Source organism: Alexandromys fortis, unplaced genomic scaffold (genome assembly GCF_014885135.2).
Source record: "Alexandromys fortis isolate MF-2015 unplaced genomic scaffold, M_Fortis_MF-2015_v1.1 scaffold_44, whole genome shotgun sequence".
Lineage (NCBI taxonomy): Eukaryota > Metazoa > Chordata > Mammalia > Rodentia > Cricetidae > Alexandromys > Alexandromys fortis.
In genome coordinates this window covers 1,373,332-1,397,863 of record NW_026067921.1, presented here as the reverse complement: position 1 = coordinate 1,397,863, position 24,532 = coordinate 1,373,332, and the positions used below count along the sequence as shown (strand labels likewise).

The 24,532-nt window shown below is 42.5% G+C and overlaps 1 protein-coding gene across 1 annotated transcript in view; it reads left to right on the top strand.

The window, feature by feature from the left end:
- Positions 1–24,532, top strand: part of Topaz1 (testis and ovary specific TOPAZ 1) — a 71,405-nt gene that overhangs the window by 6,708 nt on the left and 40,165 nt on the right. The window contains exons 3-6 of the mRNA XM_050141733.1: positions 9,162–9,226; positions 10,245–10,369; positions 11,476–11,523; positions 22,228–22,416. Coding sequence (XP_049997690.1) covers positions 9,162–9,226; positions 10,245–10,369; positions 11,476–11,523; positions 22,228–22,416 — 427 coding nt within the window. The remainder of the gene's footprint in view (positions 1–9,161; positions 9,227–10,244; positions 10,370–11,475; positions 11,524–22,227; positions 22,417–24,532) is intronic.

Below are 24,532 nucleotides of genomic sequence, written 5' to 3'. Positions count from 1 at the left end.
GGTTTCCAGGTGCTGGCTGTGACAAACAATGCTGCTATGAACGTGGTTGAGCACATGTCCTTGTCGCACAGTTGAGCATCCTTTGGATATTTACTCAAAAGTGGTATTACTGGGTCTTGAGGAAGGTTGTTTCCTAATTTTCTGAGAAATCACCATACTAATATCCAAAGGGGCTGTACCAGCTTGCATTCCCACCAGCAATGCAAGAGTGTTCCCTTTACCCTACAACCTCTCCAGCATAAGTTGTCATCAGTGTTTTTGATCTTGGCCATTCTTACAGGTGTAAGATGGCATCTCAGAGTTGTTTTGACTTGCATTTCTCTGATGACTAAGGATGCTGAGCATTTCCTTAAGTGTCTTTCAGCCATTTTAGATTCCTCTGTTGAGAGTTCTCTGTTTAGGTATGTACTCCATTTTTTATTGGATTATTTATTCTTTTGATGACCAATTTCTCGAGTTCTTTGTATACTTTGGAGCTCAGACCTCTGTCTGATATGGGGTGAAGCCCTGCATATTTGCAGAGCACTTTGTGCTACTTCAGTTATGACGCCACTTGGTGAGAGAGTAGCTCATCTCTCAATCCTGCTTCACAAACACTGGCTTCAAGAGAGTAGGAAATACCCATGTTTTATCTTTGGAAACCCAGTACCTCATATAGTGAGGGAAAGAAAGAGGGGCTTAAACTGTGATCTTGAGAGTCTGGGAAGATGGCTCAGTGGGTGAGAGTGCTGGCTTGCAGCACAAGGATGAGGATCTAGTTAGGATCCCTGGCCTCTACCTGGAAAAAGCTAGGAAGCAGGCACCTGTAGCCACAGTACAGGTGGTTGAAGACGGGAGACTCTCTGAACTTACTAACCAGCCAACCTAGCCAAAAAACAGTAACTAGTGAGACCCAGGTTCAGTGAACTCTCTCAAGAAAATAAAGCAGAGAGTGGTGAGACCACAATACCTGACACCCCCTTCTGGCTTGTCATGTGCATGCATAGGTGCATGTGCACATGTGTGTGCACACGCATACACACCCCAAATAATAGTTTTTCAGTTTTAAACTTTTTTATTTATTTTTTTATGTGCATTGGTGTAAAGTGTCAGATCCCCTGGAACTGGATCTTCAGACAGTTGTGAGCTGCCATGTGGGTGCTGGGAATTGAACCCTGGTCCTCTGGAAGAGCAGTCAGTGCTCTTAACCACTGAGCCATCTCTCCAGGCCCTAGTTTTTCAGTTTTTACATGAGAATATTGCAGGCTATTTCTGAACAACTTACTTTGATTTACACATTATGGGGTGTGTATGTGCGTGTGTGTAAATGGAAGCAGTGAATCTTTTCTCAGACAAACTGGTAACTGAAGAATGCTGGGAAGCAGGTTTAGTGAGTAGATGGTGTGCCGTTGAGACATGAAACCGTGAGCTCTGGAGTACAGAATTAATGCTGTTCAGACCTCTTTACCACAGGAGTTCATCCATAGGTGCCATAGTACATCATGGGAGAGATCTAGGACCACACCTAGAAAAGAAAAGCCTGTGGACATAGAGATGGCTCGGAAGTTAAGAGCCCTTGTTGATCTTCCAAATGACTTAGGTTTGGTTCCCAGCACCAACACACACCAGTTCACAACTGCTTGTAGCTCTAGCTCATGGGTCCACTGCCTTCTGGGCTTTGTAGACAGCTGCACACACAGGCCCAACATGTGTACAGACATAAAGTGATTTTCAAAAGCAAAACAAAGCATGTCACTTTATGTGGTGTTCAAATTATATCATCCCATCCGATTCTCCAAGAGATCAGTCTTTGAGAGCAAAGGGTCCCCGCCACCAAATTCGTGTTGTGGTTGGGGAGTTGGGTTGGGTTTTATTTTAGTTGTTTTTGAGGCAAGATGTCACTATGTAGCCTTGGCTGTCCTGGAACTGTTGTGTTCCAGGCTGGCCTCCAACTCATAGAGATCTGTCTGCCTGCACCACCAGATTTGACAGTAAAGGGCAGGAGTGGGGAGCCCCAACTTAGTGCCCTCCACGTGCCAGAGAAGCACTGTACCTCTGAGCTGTATTCCCAGCCCCAACTTAGTGCCCTCCACATGCCAGAGAAGCACTCTACCTCTGAGCTACATTCCCAGCCCCAGCCTTATTTTTTTTTTTTTTCGATTTAGGTGAATTTAACCTCTGTGTGTCTTGAGCTCCAACTGCTTTTCAGAATGCCATGTAAAATTTTATTTTTCCTTTCAAGTTATTTCATAGTGAAAAGTTTCTGACTCTATATAAATTACACTAGTAGTATAAATACCAGCCTAATATTTTGAAAGTAAAGCTGTGTACTTGCTGTATCATTCATGAATGGAGAAGCAGAAACCATGGAAACATCATGTAGTTCTCTGTTGAATCATATGATCTCTCTCAGTCTGTCTCCTCGCTATCTTGTGACTCTTCATTTCTGTTCTCACTCTTAGTAGCTCAACTGTCTTCTGGATTATTGTGATAAGAGCCCAGTTACTACTCCTGAACCCCCCTTAATATATTCTGAACTAGAAATCAATCCGCTGTTGACAGTTGAAAGGGCCTTAGTATCTTCCAGCCACCCACAGACATAGCCTGAGTTGTTTGCCATCACTTTACGGCAGTTGGTGGTATTGGAGGGAAATGGCAGTGTGTGTGTGTGTATGTGTGTGTGTGTGTGTGTGTGTGTGTGTGTGTGTGTGTGTTCTCGTGTATTAAGTTTGCCTAGATTTTAAAGATGGAATATGTGTTTTGAGTGTCTCCCCTGTGTGGTTTTGATTTCTGAAGCCTGTTGGATATAAGAATATGCCATTTAAACCTCACAGTAACCTTATGAGTATTATTCTAATTTATTGGTGTGATTAAATGAAAAGAAGCTTAAGCCGCAAATCCAGTAAATGAAAGAGCAACCCAGAGTGCTCCAACTCTGATGTCCAGAGTCTCAGTCTTAGATTACAAACTTCACTTAGGCACAATAGCAAACAGGCAAAGAAAGCAAGAACCTCAAAATCTACTCAAGCTGTCTTGTTTTCTGTTTGGTTGGTTGGTTGGTTGGTTGGTTGGTTGGTTGGTTGGTTGGTTGGTTGGTTGGTTTTTGTTTTTGTTTTTGTTTTTGTTTTTTTTGGGGTTTTTTTTTTTTGATACAGGGTTTCTCTGTGTAGCTCTGGCTGTCCTGGAATTCACTTTGTAGACCAGGCTGACCTCAAACTCAGAGATACACCTGCCTCTGCCTCCTGAGTGCTGGGATTAAAGCACTTGGCAAGCTGTCTTGTTTCTTACACTAGCAACAAGATATACATACACATGCTTGAGAGTAAAAACTAAATATTCTCTTGCATTGGTACAATCCTTTTAAGGTTTTCCAAATGCCTGGTCTGTCCTGTCCTTCCTGAGTAGCACAGCTGGGTGGTAGCACTCTAACAATGGCAGCACCTTGTGAGTCAGTGGCCCAGCAAGAACCTGGACATATGTGCTGGTCTCTGAACCGCAGTGCAGCCACTGCTCTGTCCTGCAGTTGGCTTAACCAACCACAGGAGCAATTTTTTTTTAAACGGGCAAGCCACATATTTTATTTTTTTAATTTTTTATTACTTTATAAATAATACCAATCAAAATTTTCACTTCCTCCCCTCCTCCTACTTCCCTCCCACTCTCTCCCACACCCTCCCTCATCCCCCTCCAGGCTTGAGAGAGGGCAAGGTACCCTGCCCTGTGGGAAGTCCAAGGCCTCCCCCCTCCATCTAGGCTTAGGAAGGTGTGCATCCAAAGAGAATATGATCTCAAAAAGCCAGTACATGCAGTAGAGACAAATCCCAGTGCCATTTTCATTGGCTTCTCACTCTGCCCCAATTGTCAGCCACATTCAGAGAGTCCAGTTTGATCCCATGCTCATTCAGTCCCAATCCAGCTGGCTTCGGTGAGCTCCCATTAGCTCAAGCACACTGTCTCGGTGGATGGACCAACCCCTCGTGGTCCTGGTCTTCCTTGCTCATATTTGCCCTCCTTCCGCTCTTCAGCTGGACCTTGGGAGCTCAGTCCAGTGCTCTGATGTGGGTCTCTGTCTCTATCTCCATCCATGGCCAGACAAAAGCTCTTTGGTGATATTCAAGGTAGTCATCAGTCTGACTACAAGACAAGGCCAGTTCAGGCACCCTCTCCTCCACTGCCCAGGGTCCTAGCTGGGGTCATCCCCATGGATTCCTGGAAACCCCTCCAGAGCCAAGTCTCTTGCCAACCCCAAAATGGCTCCCTCAATTAAGATATCTCCTTCTCTACTCCCATATCTGTCCTTCCTCCATCTCAATCATCCCACTCCCCTAGCTCTTCCCAACCCTCCCTTTCTCCCCCTCCCCTTTCCCCCACTCCACCACCACCCCATGCTCCCAACTTTTGCCTGGCGATCTTGTCTGCTTCTAAGTTCCAGGAGGATCTATATATGTTTTTCTTTGGGTTCACCTTATTACTTAGCTTTTCTAGGATCACGAACTATAGGCTCAATGTCCTTTGTTTATGGCCAGAATCCACTAATGAGTGAGTACATACCATATTCATATTTTCAGGTCTGGGTTATCTCACTCAGGATAGTGTTTTCAATTTCCATCCATTTGCATGCAAACTTCAAGATGTCATTGCTTTTTTACCGCTGAGTAGAACTCTAATGTGTAGATGTGCCACACTTTCTTTATCCATTCTTCCATTGAGGGATGGAAGGTTGTTTCCGGGTTCTGGCTATTACAAATAATGCTGCTGTGAACATAGTTGAACAAATGCTTTTGTAGTATGATTGGGCATCTCTTGGGTGTATTCCCAAGAGTGGTGTTGCTGGATCCTGAGGTAGGTTGTCTCCCAATTTTCTGAGAAACCGCCACACTGATTTCCAAAGTGGTTGCACAAGTTTGTATTCCCACCAGCAATGGATGAACGTTCCCCTTATGCCACATCCTCTCCAGCATAAGCTATCGTTAGTGTTTTTGATTTTAGCCGTTCTGACAGGTGTAAGATGGTATCTCAAAGTTGTTTTGATTTACATTTCCCTGATAGCTAATAAAGTTAACATGTCCTTAAGTATCTTTTGGCCATTTGAAATTCTTCTGTTGAGAATTCTCTGTTCAGTTCAGTACTCCATTTTTTTAATTGAGTTATTTAGAATTTTAATGTCTAGTTTCTTGAGTTCTTTATATATTTTGGAGATAGACCTTTGTCTGATGTGGGGTTGGTGAAGATCTTCTCCCATTCAGTAGATTCCCTTTTTGTCATTAAGACAAAAGCTTTACAGAAGCTTCTCAGTTTCAGGAGGTCTCATTTATTCATTGTTGCTCTTATTGTCTGTACTACTGGGGTTATAGGAAGTGGTCTCCTGTGCTCATGTGTTGCAGACTACTTCCCACTTTCTCTTCTATCAGGTTCAGTGTGGTCAGATTTATATTGAGGTCTTTAATCCATTTGGACTTGAGTTTTGTGCATGGTGATAGANAGTAAAGGCATACGCCAGCACCGCCTGGCCTGGTGGAGACTTTTATTATATTGCCCTTGCCACTAATCTGCAGTAGTCTGGTCAGCACTGGTCCATGGAACATACCACATTTTTACCCTCTGTCTTCTGTTTACACGGGAACTGAGAGTCTTTGCCTTGTTTGTGTGCCTTGCTATATTCTTTCACCTTTCTTGTTTCTAGGACCCTCGAGATGCCCCTCCTCCAACAAGGGCAGAAACCCGGGAGGAACGCATGGAGAGAAAGGTATGTTTTTTGTTTTGCTTTTCTCCCCTTTTTTTTTTTTTGGTTTTTCGAGACAGGGTTTCTCTGTAGCTTTTGGTGCCTGTCCTGGAACTAACTCTTGTAGACCAGGCTGGCCTCAAACTCCCAGAGATCCACCTGCCTCTGCCTCCCAAGTGCTGGGATTAAAGGCGTGCGCCACCACCGCCCGGCTGGAAGTTCCTTTTTTTGTATAGGATTGTTTTGGCTATCCTGGGTTTTTTGTTTTTCCATATAAAGTTTGTTATTGTTCTCTCAAGGTCTGTGGAGAATTTTCTTGGTATTTTGATGGGGATAGCCTTGAATCTATAGATTGCTTTGGTATAATTGCTATTTTTACTATGTTGATCCTACCAATCCAAGAGCATGGGAGATCTTTCCATTTTCTGGTATCCTCTTCAGTTTCTTTCTTCAAAGACTTAAAGTTCTTGTCAAATAGATCTTTTACTTCTTTGGTTAGTGTTACCACAAGATACTTTATGCTATTTGTGGCTATCGTGAAAGGTGATGTTTCTCTGATTTCCCTCCCTCTCAGCTTCTCTATCCTTTGTGAAAAAATTTTTCAATTTTTTGGAGTACAGGCTTTTGTAGTAAGACCTAATGATTCTCTGAATTTCCTCAGTGTCTGTTGTTATGTCCCCCTTTTCATTTCTGATCTTGTTAATTTGAGTGTTCTCTCTCCGCCTTTTGATTAGTTTGGATAAGGGTTTGCCAATCTTGTTGATTTTCTCAAAGAACCAGCTCTTTGTTTCATTGATTCTTTGGATTGTTTTCTGTGTTTTATTTTGTTGATTTCGGCCCTCAGTTTGGTTATTTCCAGTCTTCTCCTCCTCCTGGGTGAGTCTGCTTCTTTATTTCTAGAGCTTTCAGCTGTGCTGTGAAGTCTCTGACGTGAGCTTTCTCTGTGTGAGCTTTCTCTGTTGTCTTTATGTGGGCACTCAGTGCTGTGAACTTTCCTCTTAGCACTGCCTTCATAGTGTCCCATAGGCTTGGTCATGTTGTGTCTTCATTTTTATTGAATTCAAGGAAGACTTTACTTCTTCCTTGATCCAGGGGTGGTTCAGTAGTTGACTGTTCAGTTTCCATGAGTTTGTAGGTTTTCTGGGGGTGGTATTGTTGTTGAATTCTAACTTTACTCCATGGTGAGCCAGTAAGACACGGTGTATTGTGTATTACTCCAATTCTTTTGTATCTGTGGATGTTTGCTTTGTTACCAAGAATGTGATCAATTTTAGAGAAGATTCCATGAGGTGCTGAGAAGAAGGTGTATTCTTTCCTGTTTGGGTAGAATGTTCTTTAGATGTCTGTTAAGTCCATTTGATTCATTACATCTGTTAGTTCTCTTATTTCTGTTAAGTTTCTGTCTGTTTGACCTGTCCATTGGTGAGAGAGGAGTCTTAAAATCTCTTACTATTAGTGTGTGGGGTTTGATGTGTGATTTGAGTTCTAGTAATGTTTCTTTTACATATGTGGGTGCTTGTATATTAGGGGCATAGATATTCAGGATTGAGACTTCATCTTGATGAATTGTTCCTGTTATGAGTATAAAGTGTCCTTCTCCATCTCTTCTGATTGATTTTAGTTTGAAATCAATTTTGTTAGATATTAAGATAGCCACACCCACTTGTTTCTTAGGTCCATTTGATTAGAAAACCTTTTCCCAATCCTTTACTCTGAGATACTGTCTGTCTTTGAGGTTGAAGTGTATTTCTTGTAAACAGCAGAATGCTGGATCCTGTTTTCGTATCCATTCTCTTAACCTGTGCCTTTTTATAGGTGAATTGAGTCCATTAATATTAAGTGATATTGGTGACCAGTGGTTGTTAACTCCGGTTATTTTTTGGTGGTAGTGTTTGTGTGTTTCCCTTCTTTGAGTTGTGTTGGTGGAGAGTTATCAGATGTCTGTGCTATTGTGGGTGTTGTTGGTTTCCTTGGGTTGAGGTTTTCCTTCTAGTACTTTCTGTGTGGCTGAGTGTAGGATATGTATTGTTTAAATCTGTTTTTGTCATGGGATATCTTCTTTTCTCCATTGATGGTGAAAGAAAGCTTTGCTGGGTATAGTAGTCTGGGCTTGCATCCATGGTCTCTTAGTGTCTGCAGTACATCTATCCAGGACCTTCTGCTTTCATGGTTTCATAGAGAAGTCAGGTGTAATTCTGATGGGTTTACCTTTATATGTTACTTGACCTTTTTCCTTTGGAGCTCTTAATATTCTTTCTTTGTTCTGTGTTTTGATTATTATATGGCAAGGGGATTTTTTTTTCATCTAGTCTGTTGGTGATCTGTAAGCTTCTTGTATCTTTATAGGTATATCCTTCTTTAGTTTGGGAAAGTTTTCTTCTATAATTTTGTTGAATATATTTTCTGTGCCTTTGAGCTGGAATTCTTCTCCTTCTTCTACCCCATTAGTCTCAGGTTTGGTCTTTTCATGGTGTCCCAGATTTCCTGGATGTTTTGTGTTAAGAATTTGTTGGACTTAACGTTTTTTTTGATCAATGAGTCTATTTCCTCTATAGTATCTTCAGCCCCTGAAATTCTTCTATCTCTTATATTCTGTTGGTTATACTTGTCTCTGTAGTTCCTGTTCATTTACTCAGATTTTGCATATCCAGCCATCCCTCGGTTTGTGTTTTCTTTATTACCTCCATTTTGGTCTTCAAGCCTTGAACTGTTTCCTTTACCTGTTTGATTGCTTTTTCTTGGTTTTCTTGGGTATCTTTGAAGAATTTATTAATTTCTTCTAACTTTTGTTTGTCTTCTCTTCCATTTCTTTAAGGGAGTTTTTCATTTCCTGTTTAAGGTTTTCCATCATTTTCCTAAGGTTACCTTTAAAGTCTATTCTTCTACTTCTTCTGGGTTAGGATGTTCATGTCTTCCTGCTGCGTGTTCTCTGGATTCTGGTGCATATTGCTTTTCAGGATGTTGGAGGAATTCTTGCATTGGCGCCTGCCCCTCTTCCTTCAAATGAGGCCAGCAGAGTCTTGGCATCTCGGTCCAATCCTTGCTGTTGCTGGCTGTGTATTTGGGAGTTTTTCTTGGTCTGCCCTCTCTTAAGTCCCCTTAGCACTGGAGCAGTCTCTCAGATCCCCTCTGCCCTGAATCAGGCTATGTTGGGGGATCCAAGGACCTTGCAAATGAAAAGGCAGGCTTGGGGGTCAGGGTGGAATGGGGTAAAGAAAGCCCAACAGCAGGGAACACACCCAGCTGGATGGCCAGAAAAGCTTAAGGAATTGGAGGGGGCCTGGATTCAGTCCTCTGGGACTGTCCCAGAGAATGGCACTTCAGGCTATCCAGCCGTGTGGCCACTTACTCACCTCTCCAGATCCCCTCAGCCCACAGGAGCAAATGTTACACCATGCTTTCATGATTGAGTAATTCTGCTGAAACCTGGTACAACGTTTGAGTTTTGTTTGCTTTGTAGTAAAGAAATTGCCTTGCTGGACCCTGGATTGCAGAAACTGGAGATTTGTCCCTCCTTATCATCAGGTAAAATTTGATGCTTGAAGAGTATTTGGTATTATAATATTTGTATGTCTCTATTCAGGCCTACTCAGTGACTTTATTAAAATGGAAACTTCTTAATATGACAGAGTTTGTCAGTTTTCTTCCATTTTAGCTGATGAGTTGGCAGATCATATTTTGAGATAGTTTCCATTTAATTATTCAGTGTTATGCATTCTCTACAAAAGATAGGTAGTTGACCTCTGGAGTCTTTCAGACTTCTTTGAAATTGAAATAAATGTTTTAACTTTATCAGATCCTAAATTGGTCATTAAAAACTAACAGCTAATCATAATGTAGATGTCTGAGTCACAACAATGTTAACTTCTATTTGACTTTTGAGTTTTAAAAGTGTTTGTAGGGCCAGTAATATGGCTGCCAGACCTGGCCTTGTAAGTTGTCCTCTGGTTTCTGCAGTGACCATGAGTGTGTGCTCATGAAGTGAAATGTAAACATGGCTGGGTGTGGCACACACATCAATCTCAGCACTCAGGAGGCAGAAGCAAGTGGAGTTGTGTGAGTTTGAGGCCAGCCTGGTTTTTATCGTAAGTTCCAGGATAGCCGCAGTTACATACAGAAAGCCTGTCTCAAAAATAAATAAATAAATAAATAAAGAAAGAAAGAAAGAAAGAAAGAAAGAAAGAAAGAAAGAAAGAAAGAAAGAAAGAAAGAAAGGTAGGTCAGGGTAGAGTTTGTTTATGTGTGACAGGGTCTCACTATGTAGTCCTGGCTGGCCTGGAACTCTGCCTGTTCCTGCCTTCAAGTGCTAAGATTAAAGGCACGTGCCAGTAAAAATATTTTTAAATGTCTGGGACATAAGAAAGGTTCTTAAATATTACGCTGTCAATTCATTTTCTCCTTTACAATGCAGTTATTTTGGTAATGAGTAGGGAGCTACATAACTTGCTGAAGTTCTAATTTGGTGCTTGTGACGTTAGAACTTGAATGCTTCTGAATTTATGGTTGTTTAAAATTTGTGTGGTTGGATGTTGTTTCTCTTCAGCAAAGGAGCCGCAGCATGACCCTAAAGATGCAGCCATCTCCCTGGAAGCCACCGAGGAAACTGTTGTAAGTGAAAACCTGGGAGACCTCAGTGAACAAGCAAGAGCTTCTGACTCGGATGCAAAGGTACCAGAGAAGCTTTTGTGTTTGCCTGTGTCGTGTTCGTAGGTACATAGATGGCTAACACAGAAAGCCATCTCAGCAGTGCTGTGAAGAGACAGACCACATACTTTCACTCAGTAGGAGTGCCCTTCATTCTGACCAGGTGACGGGTCTCTTGGTGCTCTGTGTAAGCACAATATAAGCAAATTCTTGAGCAGAGTAGAATGTGATGCATGATTATATGAGCTTCTTCATATCCTAAAGTTGCCAGAAACTTACATAAGACCTTTAAATAAAATGATACATATTCTCCTGCCTCCGTATTGAATATTATCTGATGTTCCCTGAAACTTTTTAATATGCTAGTACCTATAGGCCATGAAAGTCAGCATCAGTTACATATCCACAGATGTAGAAGGCATAGGAATTGTAGGTAAGCCTAAACTGGTCTTGAAATTTACTGCTTTTATATGCTAGGAAAAATCTTTGATATTAGACTCTTTAATTAAATTTTGTGTCTAAGAATGGGGATGAAGCTCGATGACAAAGTGTTAGTCTAGGATTTGCAAGGCTCCAAGTTTTTCCCCAGCACTGAAAAAAAAAAATTCTGCCCGATAATGTTGGTGATTCTCTAACCCTTTTGCACAATGTAATTTATTCCTGAACAACTATTTTATACTCTTTCTCCTTAACCTTTGAAATGCTCTTCACTCTCTGCAAAGCTAACCACTTTGCCTTCTCCTTCTTCACCAAGAAGCAAAGTCAATGGGAAAGAACACTGTCAGCTGCACCACCCGCGCCCTCCTAGAGCTCCAGCTTCTCTCCCAGGTGTAGCTCCTCTTCCTCCACTGTTAAGTCTTTTTCACTAATATATAAACATACTTTTTTCTCATCTTTAAATATAACAAAGCCTTTAATAGTTACCACCCCTCTGATGTGTGGTTCTGCTTCTCAGGTTGTTTATTCTGTACTCTTAATCTCCAGCTTGCAAAGGTCTTCAGCCCCTGATGGAGGAAGGTCATTGGTTAATTTTTTTTTTCATTGGTTAATTATAATAAACCAACTGCTTGGCCTCATAGCTTAGAACATAGATGGGAGGAGGAAACAGAATAGAATTCTGGGCGGAAGAGGAAGTGAGGTCAGACTCTGCTCTGCTCCTGGAGAGACCCAACAGCTCTGTTCTCTGGAGCAGAGACACCAGGATGGACGGAGGCTAGACTCTTCCCGGTAAGTGCACCTTGGGGTGCTTACACACATCATTAGAAATGGGCTAGTCCAGGTGCGAGAATTAGCCTGTAAGGGTTAGAGTTCATGGGCCAAGCAGTTCTTAAATGAATACAGTTTGTGTGTTGTTATTTCTGGCATGAGCTAGCCAAGCGGCCTGGGTGTTGGGGACGCAGCCCCGCTGCTCCATATTTCAACAAGCCCCCACTAGACCTCCCGGTCTGATGGGTCTGTGTCTTCATCCTCATCTCCCACTTCCTTTGCAACCTTTTCCACTTGGTTTCCAGAATGAATGTATTTGTCTGATTTATTCTGTCTTTGTCTGCCACCTTTCAATTGGGTGGTTTTTTTTCTCAGTCTCCCTGACCTCTGCACATTAAGAGTGATTTTTCTGCCTAGATTTGCTCTCTTGCATAGTGCCGTCCAAATTTATTCCACAAATGCATATATAGCACAAATTCTAATTGGTCTTAATAATAAAAACCCAGAGTCAGTTGTTGGGGTAAATACTGAAATATTAGAGAAGTAAAGGAGCCATCCACTAGAGAGACTTCTTACCCCTACCAGATCCCCAGATGGAAGGGGCTGAGCTCCTGTCTCTACAGATCCTCAGTCTGAATGGCCAAGATCCTGTCTCCACCAGCCATATATTCCTGTTTCTACCTCCCTAGTGCTGGGATTAAAGGCATGTGCCTCCTGAGTACTGGGATCAAAGGCATGAGATCTCAAGTGCTGGGATCAAAAGTATGAGCCACCATCACCTCTCTGGTTACCTAGTGGCTAGCTCTACTCTCTGATCTTCAGGGAAGCTTTATTTGTTAGGGCACAAACAAAATATCACTACATGCACATGCTAACTCCCTCCCATTTCTATATTAACACAAACTCCTCTCTCATCACTGGGATGCCCACTTAGGCATTTAAAACCTAACACAGCTAAAAACAAAAATTCCTCAGTTATACCTCCCCTTCCCCCACACCACAAACCAGCTCCCACCCTATCCTCCATCTGTGTTAATGACAACACCATCTTTCTCAAAATTTTAGCTTTCTTGACTTGTATCCTCACTTCATATACAGACTACATGAGATGCTGCTGATCCTATCTTCACATGATGTCTGGAGACTGTCTGCTTTACCAGCCTGTCCGCACTGCACAAGTCCATGTCTGTACTGTACAAATGATTATGTCTCCTCCTAGCCTGTTTCTAACCTTGCCCTCTTATAAGGGATTCTCAGAACAGCATAGGTCTCCTTGTGTCATTTTTTTCTTCTGCCTTAGACTCTCCAGAAGCTTCTAATGTTATTCTTTGTGATGGCTCACTCTGTCTGCCCTGTTGTGATGACCTCATGCTCGCTCTGTCTGCCCTGTTGTGATGACCTCATGGCTCGCTCTGTCTGCCCTGTTGTGATGACCTCATGCTCGCTCTGTCTGCCCCAGAGCCCTCCTCCCTTCGTCGCCTCAGATCTCCCTGCTGTTCCTTCTGCATTTATCTCTGACCACTCTTCAGACTTGTTTTTGAGGCATGCTCTAAGACCCCATCCATGCAATCTTGTCTTCCTGGAGTATTCTTCCCCCTAGAAGATGATACAGCTAATGCTCCTGTTTCCTTCAGGCTGTGTCTTACTGCTGTTCTCAGGAGGAACCTTTGCTGGGTAAAACCCAAAATTGCAGTGTTCCCCAGTTCCATACCCCACCTTCTTGTGGTTCTCTTTACCTAGCATAGACTACAGGTGGAGTATCCCTGTTTGAAGTGCATAAATCCAGAAGTATCAGATTTCAGAATTTCTGTATTTTAATTTGGTCTAGGTTTTGTTTTGAAATAGTGTCTTACTTTGTAGTCCAGCTCTTCTCAGACTGGGCAGTCTTCTTCATCTCTGAGATGATACCACCACGTACAGCCTTAGAATGTTTGTGTAATAAGAAATCCAAACTCTGAAATCTTCCCAGAATATTGGAGCATTGTTTTGGCACTCAAAGAATTTCAGGTCTCAGAGTGTTTTATGTTTACAGACCATGTACGCCCACCTAAATACACCTGTGCACTTTGTCTTTCCCCTCCTGCTAGGATAAGACCCCATAAAGACAAGAATTTTTGTCCATTTTGTGTAATGCTGGGAGAGCGGAGGCTGATAACTGCTGAGTGAACAGGATGAGTGAGAACTGGACGTGCTCTAGAAACAAGAAAAAGTCCATAATGTGCTTGCTTAACAGTTGGACAGACAACACATGGTGCCATTTTTTTTTTTTTTTTTTTTTGGTTTTTCGAGACAGGGTTTCTCTTTGGTTTTGGAGGCTGTCCTGGAACTAGCTCTTGTAAACCAGGCTGGTCTCGAACTCACAGAGATCCACCTGCCTCTGCCTCCCGAGTGCTGGGATTACAGGCGTGCGCCACCACCGCCCGGCCATAGTGCCATTATTAAATGCTAGCTGGTCACTGTTAACAGTTGGACAGACAACACATGGTGCCATTATTAAATGCTAGCTGGTCACTGTTAACAGTGTTTCAACACCTCACAGGGATTGTCATATGATGTTATGAGGCCCTTAGGGTCAGTGATAAACCAATAAGAACTCACAGAGGTCAGCGAAGCTGTTACACCATGGTTACGTTGATGGCAGTGAAACAATAAATCAGAAAGGGAAGAGGCTCCCAGACAGAGTCCCCAGCATTGTCTTCAGTGTGTGTGTGTGTGTGTGGCATAGCACAAGAATATTGCCAGTCAGAGATGCTCACCTGAGCTTAGTGTTGGAGTTTGTATTCGAATCAGTCACAAAGGCTAGACTGTGCTTAGTCCTTCAGGCTTTAACCCTAACAGAGGTCAAGGTCACTAAAATAAATCATATTATTGTCATACACTGTCTGGCATGGTCCCAGAACCCTAAATAGACAGACACTTACATGGGAAGACATTCGAAGAGCTTAGAGGTTATCTACCAGAATCAGGGCAAGGGTCAGTCCTTTAAAATGTAGTATGTGGATAGCTCACCCTTGTTGAGTTTCCCTTCACTGTACATGAGATTTGTACTGTAATTTCCTTTTACAAATGAGGGGACCAAGTCAAGTGTCAGTGATCTTTTCTGAGGTCATACTCGACAGTTCCACAACTCTGCCAACAGAGAACTTTTTCCTTTTATGGACCCAGATGGTACTATATGACTTTGTGGGTCATTGGATCACTGTAGCATCTACTTAACTCCACCATAGCATGGAGGAAGTCATAGACAATATAGGCATTGCTGTGTTCACATAGAGTTTAAAGGAGGGAGCTGCAGGCTGTCAACTCCAGCTCCTCTGTGTCGCTGAACTCTAGGCTAGGGAACTGCTAACTGTCATAATTTCCAAAGAACCTGCTTTTGATTTTACTGGTTCTCTTTGCTTTTTGTTACCTGCTTAACTCTGATTTGTTTTTCCTTTCTTCTGCTTACTTTTGAATTTAATGTGCTGTTTTACAGTTTTTTAAAGACTTCTTTTTATTTAATTTTATCCTGCTTGTATGTCATGTGTCCATGTTTGGCACCTGTGAAGGCTAGAAAAAGGCATTAGTTCCCCAGATGACAGCGAGAGAAGTACAGATGACTGTGAAAAGGTGGGGGAGAGATCTCAGGGAAGAGCCACTGCCCTGGAGTGACAGCTCATTAGGAGCTTCCACGTGGGTACTGGGAACTGAACCCAGGTCCTCTGCAAGAGCAACAAGTGCTCCTAACTACTGAACCATCTCTCCAGTCCTTTAACAGTTACTTTTATTTTGTTTATTTTGTTTTGTTTTTCAAGACAAGCTTTCTCTGTGTAGTCCTAGCTTTTCTGGATCCCATACTGTAGACCAGGTTGGCCTCAAACTCAGAGATTTGCCTATATCAGCCTCCTGAGTACTGGAATTTAAGGTGTGCCACCATTGGTGAGGCCATTGACTTGAAACATCATCTAATGTTTCAATAAGATGTTTTATTTAGTATTGTTAATTCACCATAAATCTGCTTTAGCAGCATTCCACTTAAAATAGTAATTGTGGATTCACGAGCAGTGCTAAAAAACAAATACATAGAAAGTACTTTTACCTAGCTTCTCCTGGTGGCATACTGCAGAACTGTGCACAGCGTGGCAGCTTTGGGGCATTAGGATGTTATTCAGGAAGACCTGGCCTTTATCTGTCTGTTGACAATAATGCAGGTGAGCTACAGAACATCCATCTTCTCAAACTGTCCTTCATATTATGCCCCTTATAGTCATACCTACTTCTTTCCTCACCTAGCCCTTCTGTACTTTAACGTTGTTTCCATTTCTACAATTTTGCTTTTTCAAGAATGTTACTATCTCTGTGAGTTTGAGGCCAGTTTCTTTGAGTTTAAAACCAGCCTGGTCTGTAGAGCTAGTTCTAGAACAGACAGGGCTACACAGTGAAACCATGTCTCAAAAAATATATAAATAAAAGAACGTTATGTGAATGGAATCATGTAGCTTATCATCACCTTGGGTTGAGGATTATTCGTTCAGATTGTTCCATACATCAGTAAATTGATATTTTACCCCTCAGCAGTACTCCACAGTATGGGTACCACAGTTAGAGAACTATTCATTTGCTGATGGACATCTGGGTGGCTTCAGTTTGGGATATTACAAATATAATTATTGGCTACAGGCCTCCCTGTGTAGGGTTTATGTGCACCTAAGTTTTGATGTCTCCGGGATAAGTGGGCTGCCCTTTGCTGGGCTGTGTAGTAGCTGCCACTTTACTTCCCTGCAGTTGAAATCTATGGTTAGGGTTTTTAGTGCCTGTGGAGAGTAGAAGTGGGTGTTGGATTCGCTGGAACTGGAGTTACATACAGATGGTTGTGAGCTGCCATGTGGATGCTGGGAATCAAATCCAGGTCCTTTGGAAGAAAACCAATGCATTTAACTGCAGCCTTATCAGAATTAAACTCTTTTTTCTTCCACTGGTACTTGATGCATGCTTCCTTAGCATACTGTCAGTCGTTTGGAAAACTTGGTCTAAAACATACTAAGACATGTTACAAATTTAAAGCACTTTTGATTCCCTTTCATATGTTCTAAGATACCTCAGACTCATGCTGAAACCTGGAGAATTAGCATTTTATCTTCCACATTTTCATCTGGGGACATGGCATGTCTTTCCACTGGGTGTTGTGGGTTTTTGTTTTGTTTTGTGGTTCTCAACAGAGGGCCTCGTGTTTGCTGCATGGGTGGTCTAACACTGAGCCACACTTTAGAGTTTTCTGCTCGATAATGTATTCAACTTTTGTGGTGTTGTTTGTTTATAGCCTGAGCTGACCTCAAACTCATGGCTTTGCACAATTTCTCATCCTCCTACCTCTACTAGGGGAATACAGGTGTGTGCCAGCACACCAGCAGCAGGAGACAATCTTAAGTCATTGTTGAGCATTGAGCATTTTAAATTATTTAAAATAAAACTATCTTCAGGCCATCTACTAGTTAAATTCTATCCCACAGCTCTAACAAGGCTGGCAGGCCTCATGGTTCCAGTGTATCGCAGAAACACTCATGTCTGCTTCTCACCTGCAATCTCTCCACAGTGCAGCACTTCAGACACGGCAGCTGGTGAAGACGAGCAGGACACTCGGGGCGCCTGCAGGTCTGTAACACGATTTTAAATCTGTTGCGTATCATTGCTAGTATCCCACAAGCTATGCACATGGATATGGTCTGATAGTGTGCCAGCTGTTGCCGCTGTAGAGGTAATTTCAGTTACTTTAAAGCTGGTGGTAAAGCGGGGTCACTCTTACTCTTCGCATGGTGTGTGTGTGTTTGCCCTGTGTAGCTGCACATGCGTGAGTTTGCATGCATGTCTGGGTTTTGCCTCTGGTCTTCAGGCAAGATTTATTTATTAAAACACAAATAATATATCACTATAGGAAGGTGGTTTAGATGATGCACAGACAGGGCGGTTTGTGCGTGATGGCAGGTGCATTCTCCTAGCACTAAGCACTGAATTCACATGAGACACTTGTTGATTTAGCCATTATGGCTTTGATAGAGTCATATAGCCTTTTCTATTGAATTTACCACTATTTTAAAAATGTTTTATCTTTAATTGTGTGTGTGTGTGTGTGTGTGTGTGTGTACACGTGTGTGCAGGGTGTCCTCAAAAGTCAGGAAAGGGCATCAGCTCCCTTAAAGCCGAAGTTACAGATTGTTATAAGCCACTATAGTGGTTTGAAAGAAAATAGCCCCTAAAGGGAGTGGCACTATTAGGAGGTGTTGCCTTGTTGGAGGAAGTGTGTCACTGTGGGGGCGGGCTTTGAGATCTCTTTTGCTTACACTTCCCTCAGTGTCACTGTCAGTTGACAACATGTAACACTCTCAGCTTCAGCATGACATCATGCTCCCTGTCATGATGATAATGATGGACCAAACTTCTGAAACTGTGAGTGATCCACCCCAATTAAAAGTTTCCTTTATAAGAGTTGCCATGGTCATGTGTCTCTTCACAACACTAGAGGTCAGGTAATGGTGACATACATCTTTAATCCTAGGATTTGGGAGACAGAGGCAGATGGATCTCTGTGAATTCAAAGCCACCATGAGATACACAAAATCTGTTGAAATAGGAGCAGCGGGGCTGCGTCCCCAGCACCCCAGCTGCCTGCTAGCTCATGCCCGAAATAACAACACACAAATTGTATTCTTTTAAACACTGCTTGCCCATTATATCTAGCCTCTTCTCGGCTAACTCTCGCACCTGGACTAGCCCATTTCTAATAATTGTTTGTAGCATCCCAAGGTGCGCTTACCGGGAAGATTCTAGCCTACATCCATCCTGGGTCAGAGCTGCCTGGGAGAGCATAGCCTGGCGTCTCTGCTCCAGAGAGCAGAGCAGTCGAGTCTGAGCTCACTTCCTCTTCCTCCCAGCATCCTATTCTGTTTACTCCTCCCACCTATGTTTTAACCTATCAGGGTCAAGGAGTTTCTTTATTGCTTAACCAATGAAATCAACAGATTGATATATGACACTCCACATCAAAAATCAATGCAGAAATAAATCCAGGTGGTGGTGGCTCACACCTTTAATCTCAGTACTAGGGAGTCACATGCCTTTAATCCCAGAGGATTAACTAGAGGGAATATAAAATGGGAGGAGAGAGAGGTTTAGGCTGTTTAGTTTGTAGTCGCCTGGCCTTGGTAAAGGTAAGACTTTTCTAATGGCTTTAGCTTTGCCTCTGGTCTTCAGGCAATATTTATTTATTAAAATACAAATAACATACCACTATATTCCAGCCTCATTTAGCCGCTGTGGCAAGGCACACTCAAGTCATAAACATCCATTTGTGTTCAGGCTAAGATGTGCATATGTGGATCTTCAGACCAGCAGTCGCATATGCTGAACCAGGAACTCAGTCTGTGCTCAATAAGAATTCACCTTATTCTGATGGAAGCCTAAGATTGACAACTCCTATAGCAGAGGACAGAACAGGAGTGCTAGACTCCATGGATGCCCAGCGTGCTTTAGGGCTGTCTTGGTTAAAGTTGCAATTGCTGTGAAGAGACACTATGACCATTTGGGGGTGGGGGTGTCTCAAGACAGGGTTTCACTGTGCAGCCCTGGATGTCCTGAAACTCACTCTGTAAGCCAGGCTGGCCTTGAACTCACAGAAATCCCCTACCTCCCAAGTGTTGAGATTAAAGGCGTGTGCCACCACCACCCAGCAGACCATGGTACTTTTTATAAAGGAAAACATTTAACTGTGCTGATTTACAGTTCAGAGGTTTAGTCCATTATCATCGTGGTGGGAAGCATGGCAGTGCACAGGCAGATGTGGTGTTTCTGAAACCTCAAAGCCCACCTCCAGTGACACACTTGCTCCAATATGGCCACACCTCCCAATAGTGCCTTCCCTGTGAGCCTATAGGGCCATTTTCACCCAAACCACCACAGTGGCCTTGCAGATCTTCAACACTGAGGTGGTGTCACTGCAGTCAGCAGTAGGGAGGCTCCAGCAGTCATCATCCGTGCTATCTTTCTGCTGCTGCTTTTGTCTGCTTTATTAGGGAAGAATGTTGATTACATGTATCAGTGATATCCCAAATCAAGGAGAAAAGTGATTATCTTTTTAAATTTTTAAATTCTCTTAATGCTACTAAATTTCAGCTGTTATAACTATAATTCCTTGGTTTTTACTGGTTTTTCTGTTCTGCGACAATTCCCCCTTAAATCCAGTGAAAAAGCTTATTAAAATTGTTATTAAGGTTAAAAGATGATAGCATCTGAATATTGGCTCCTTTCTCTGAAAAAGTCAATTAATTTGTACCTTTTAGGTATCCTCAAGTTATATATAGATATTGGGTTTTTTTGAGACAGGGTTTCTCTGTAGTTTTGGAGCCTGTCCTGGAACTAGCTCTTGTAGACTGTTGACCAAGATTTTCTGTCCCACCCAATCCTGCAGCTGTTAAGTCCCAAAGAAATCACACAGAAGTCTGCATTAATTGTAAACTGATTGGTCCAGTATCTCAGGCTTCTTATTAACTCTTATTACTTATATTAGCCCATAATTCTTGTCTATGTTAGCCACATGGCTTGGTACTTTTTTCGGCGAGGCAGTCACATCTTGCTTCCTCTGCAGCTGGGTCACGACTGCGGACTCAAACTTCCTTCTTCTCAGAATTCTTGTTGCCCCACCTCTACTTTCTGCCTGGTCGCCCAGCCTATACTTCCTGCCTGACTACTGGCCAATCAGCGTTTTATTAAAAATAATACAAGTAACAGGATAAAAGAAAACTGTCCCATAGAAGTAGACTAGGCTGGCCTCAAACTCACAGAGATCCTCCTGCCTCTACCTCCCAAGTGCTGGGATTAAAGGTGTGCAGCACTACTGCCCTGTATTATTTTTCTATATAAGCAACTTCCAGACTAAAGTTTTGATGAAATTTGTTAATTCATAATATTACATACTGAAGTGCAGTTAAAGTTGTTTATATCATCAACCTGGTAATATTTTTATGGATATGTCCAGGGAAACTCCCAGACGTGTATAAATTTGTTGTATACTTATCCCAGAAGAACTTATATAGTAGCTCCTCTTTATCCACAGAAGATAGTTCCAAGACCCTGTAGATGTCTGGAACTTCATATAGTACCAAACCCTATGGCATGGTGTGCTTTCTCCTATACATACATCCTATAACTTAAGTATATTAAGAGATCAACAGTAATAGAATTATTTTAGCGCTATGCTGTGTGACTTGTTCTGTCACATCTCACGATGATGCGAGAAGACAAACTGCCTCCAGGAGGAGATGAAGTAAAACCACAGTGCGCAGAGTAGTGCAGGGTTAGGCTGTTACTGCTGGGCTCTTGTTCCTTGAGTACCAGCGGTGTAGTACAAAGACAGTCGACTGTACCAGCATGGATAAATGACTGACCAGTGCTTGGATATACTAACAGGAGGATAGTTCACATCCCATGCAGTGTGAAGCAGGATAGCCAGATGCCTTCCTAATCTATAGAACAGGATGAAGTTTAAAGTTAGAAATTGTTCTTGGAGTTTTCCGTTAGTATGTTAGCATCATGGCCTTTCGTGGGTTACTGAACTGCGAAGTGGATAAGGGTTTTCTGCTATGAAGCACTGGCTGCACTCTGTCCTTAGTGGTGTATTCCTGTAGTTCCCACTCTCGGGAAGCTGAGATGGGGAGTTCAAGGACAGGGTAGTGATGTTCCATGTCAAAAAGCTTTTTTTGTTGTTGTTGTGGTAGTGGTGGTGGTGGTGGTGGTGGTGGTAGTTGCAGCTTTGGGGTTTGCTAGAGTGGTTTTTGTGTGTATTTTGGGGGGATCGAATTTTTGTTTTTGCTTTTGAGACAAGATCTTGCTTGTAGCCCAGACTGTTCTCAAACTCATGATCTTCCCCCTGCCTCCCTCCTGCACTGGGATTGCTGTGGTCTTAACCATACCACCCTGTACTCATTGTATTTGTTACTCTGACAAAATGTCTGTCAGAAGCAACTTAAGGGAAAAGGATTTGCTTTGGCTCATGGTCTGAGAGGTGTTTCGTGGCAGAGAAAACATGTTACAGTTGATGGCAATTAGATGACGGCAGGAAGTCGTCACATCCCAGTGGATCAGGAAGCTGAGAGCGCAGGCCAGGCGGCCCTCAAGGCCTGCACCATAGTCACTCATTTCTCCTCCTGGCCCCTGCCTCCTAAATGTTTTGTAGATTCATTCAAACATATGGACCCATGGAGATCATTTCATATTCAATCCATAATCCATTATTCCTGTCCCGAACTCAACCATTTAACACGTCTTGGTCTTCTATGAAGAAGACAGGACCTTGGGCTAGCAAGATGGCTCAGCAGGTAAAAGTGCTTGCTGTACAAACCTGACAACCTGAGTTTAGTGTCCAGAATCCATGTGAAGGTATAAGGGAAGACCCAGCCTCACAGAGCTATCCTCTGCCTGCCACACACTCACTGTGCATATGTGTCCCCTCCCAAAAAACGTCACCATCATAAATTAAGTAAAATAAAATTTGGAGAGGACAGGAGCACCCCATTGGAAATATTGTAAAATCACAATATATAGATTATAGATTAGTACATGGCACATGCATACTATTAGGTTACAGTTCTGCTTTCTTGATTCTCGTTGCTCTAATATTTTATAAATAAGCTGACATTCTGATCCAGTTTTTCTGTTCATACAGCAAAGATTCCAAAGGTGCAGAAGTTGTGGTTAATGAAGGTCAGTTAGCAATCCTGGGCCCCAAACCTCTCTGCTCATCAGTGCTTCCTTTGAATCTAAGCAGTCATCAGGAAGATGCAGTGCCTGCACCCTGGATGAATGGTAATACCTGTTCTCTCATTAAGATCTTGTCAGCACGAAATAGTATAGGAATTTCACAGAAGTCATTGCTACTGAAATAAAAACATCTGTATTTATGTGACAGTGGTACTGTGTGAAAAACTTAAAATATTCATACTTAATTATACTTGTATATGTTTAGGATTTGCGTTATTTTTGATAATTCACAATTCTCTTAATTCTCTAAACAAAATGAGCTCTTTGGAAGAATGAGTTTGGAAGCTTACGTTACTCTGTACAGCACACGTCTCCTCCTTCTGAACCCTCCTAGTATCCCTTCATCCCACCTGGTGTTGAAGGCCATTGCAGCCAGCCCTCAGCAGCTGTGCGTTTTATTTCAGAGCCTTCTAACTTTCATAATATAGATTGCTGTAAAGTGATAGGCAGCCTATCTTCAGCCTGCTCCAGATTATATACAGATGCTACAGAGGTAAAGTATAAACAGTTGAAAAAATATTTGTGTTAAGGAGATGGCTCATTGGGCATATGCTTGTTTCACAAATATAAGGCCAGATATGGTGGCACATGCTTTTAATTGCAGCACTTGGGAGGCAGAGGCAAATGGATCTCTGTGATCCTGGTCTAGCTTGATCCAGCTTGGTCTACATAGCAAGTTCCAAAATAGCCAGAACTAGATAATAGAGAGACCATGGCTCAAAAAAACAAAACAAACAAACAAAAAATATGAGGACCTGAATTCAGATTCCTAGCACCCATGTAGAACTTGGGCATGAAGGTGCACATCTATAAACCCAGTGCTGGGGGAGAGGAGTAGGGTGGATCCCAGGGATTCACTGGCTGCTCCGTCTTGCTGCAACAGTGAGTTTCAGGTTCAGTGAGAGACCCTGTCTCCAAAACATGAGTGGAGGACTGGAGAGATGGCTCAGCAATGAAGATACTTGTTGCTCTTGCAGAAGACCTGGGTTCCATTCTCGGCATCCACATGGTTGTTCACAACCATCTGTATCCCCAGTTCCTGAGGACCTGAAGCCGTCTTCTAACTTTCTCAGACATTAGGCACACACACAGACTTTCAGCCAAAACATTCATATACATAAAATTAAAAGAAAAACCAAAAACGAAGTAGAAGCTGGGAATGGTAGTTCCAGCACTCCAGAGAGGCAGGCTGAGCTCTGTGAGTCTTAGGTCAGCCTGGTCTACAGACTGAATTCTAGGCCATCAAGGGATACATAGTAAAATGGTGGCTCAAAAATCAGCAACAAAGAAAAATGTGGTAGAGACTGATAAAAGAAGATACCTGATGTCAACTAAGGCCACCTTGAACATGCAGAGGTAAACACACTTGTGCGTGTGTGTGTGTGTGTGTGTGTGTATACACACATATGTGTGTGTGTGTATACACATATATATATGTGTGTGTTGTCTTTAGAAAAGAATGTTTTCAAATGTCCTAGTTCTTGTTTTAAAAGACACCATTAGGCCTAGAGAGATGGCTCCATATTTAAGATCACTTACTGTTCTTTCAGAAGACCAGAGTTCAGTTCCCAGCACCCATGACGAGCAGCACACAACTATCTGTAGCTCCAGCTCCAGAGTATCCAAGGCAACACACTCATATAGACACCCACATGCAGACACATACATTGCACACAATTAAAAACATTGAAACTAAAGTTTTAGAAAACACCATTAAAGAGTACACTGTCTGCTGTGCTCATCAGCGGAGAGTAATTTAACAAAGAACCACAGACTAGGGTGGCTAAATAGAGATTCTTTCTGATGATTGTGGAATGCTAGCAGGTTGGGTTTCTGAGGATCCTGTTTATGTCTCAAAAGTTCGTGTATCTCTTTCTCTGAGTGTATAAAGAGAATATCTATGCTAATAGGGCCACTGGCTTCATTGAGGATTAGGAGTTCAGGCTATGAATCTTTCAGAGACCCAAACAATTTCCTAGTATGTATTCAAACCACCACAAGTACTCTCCTTTGACCTCCTAGGGCAGCAGACATTGCAGATGTTGCACAGACACATAAAATAAAATTATTCTTTTTTAATTTTTAAAAAATAAAGAGTAGTCGCCGGGCGATGGTGGCGCACGCCTTTAATCCCAGCACTCGGGAGGCAGAGGCAGGCGAATCTCTGTGAGTTCAAGACCAGCCTGGTCTACA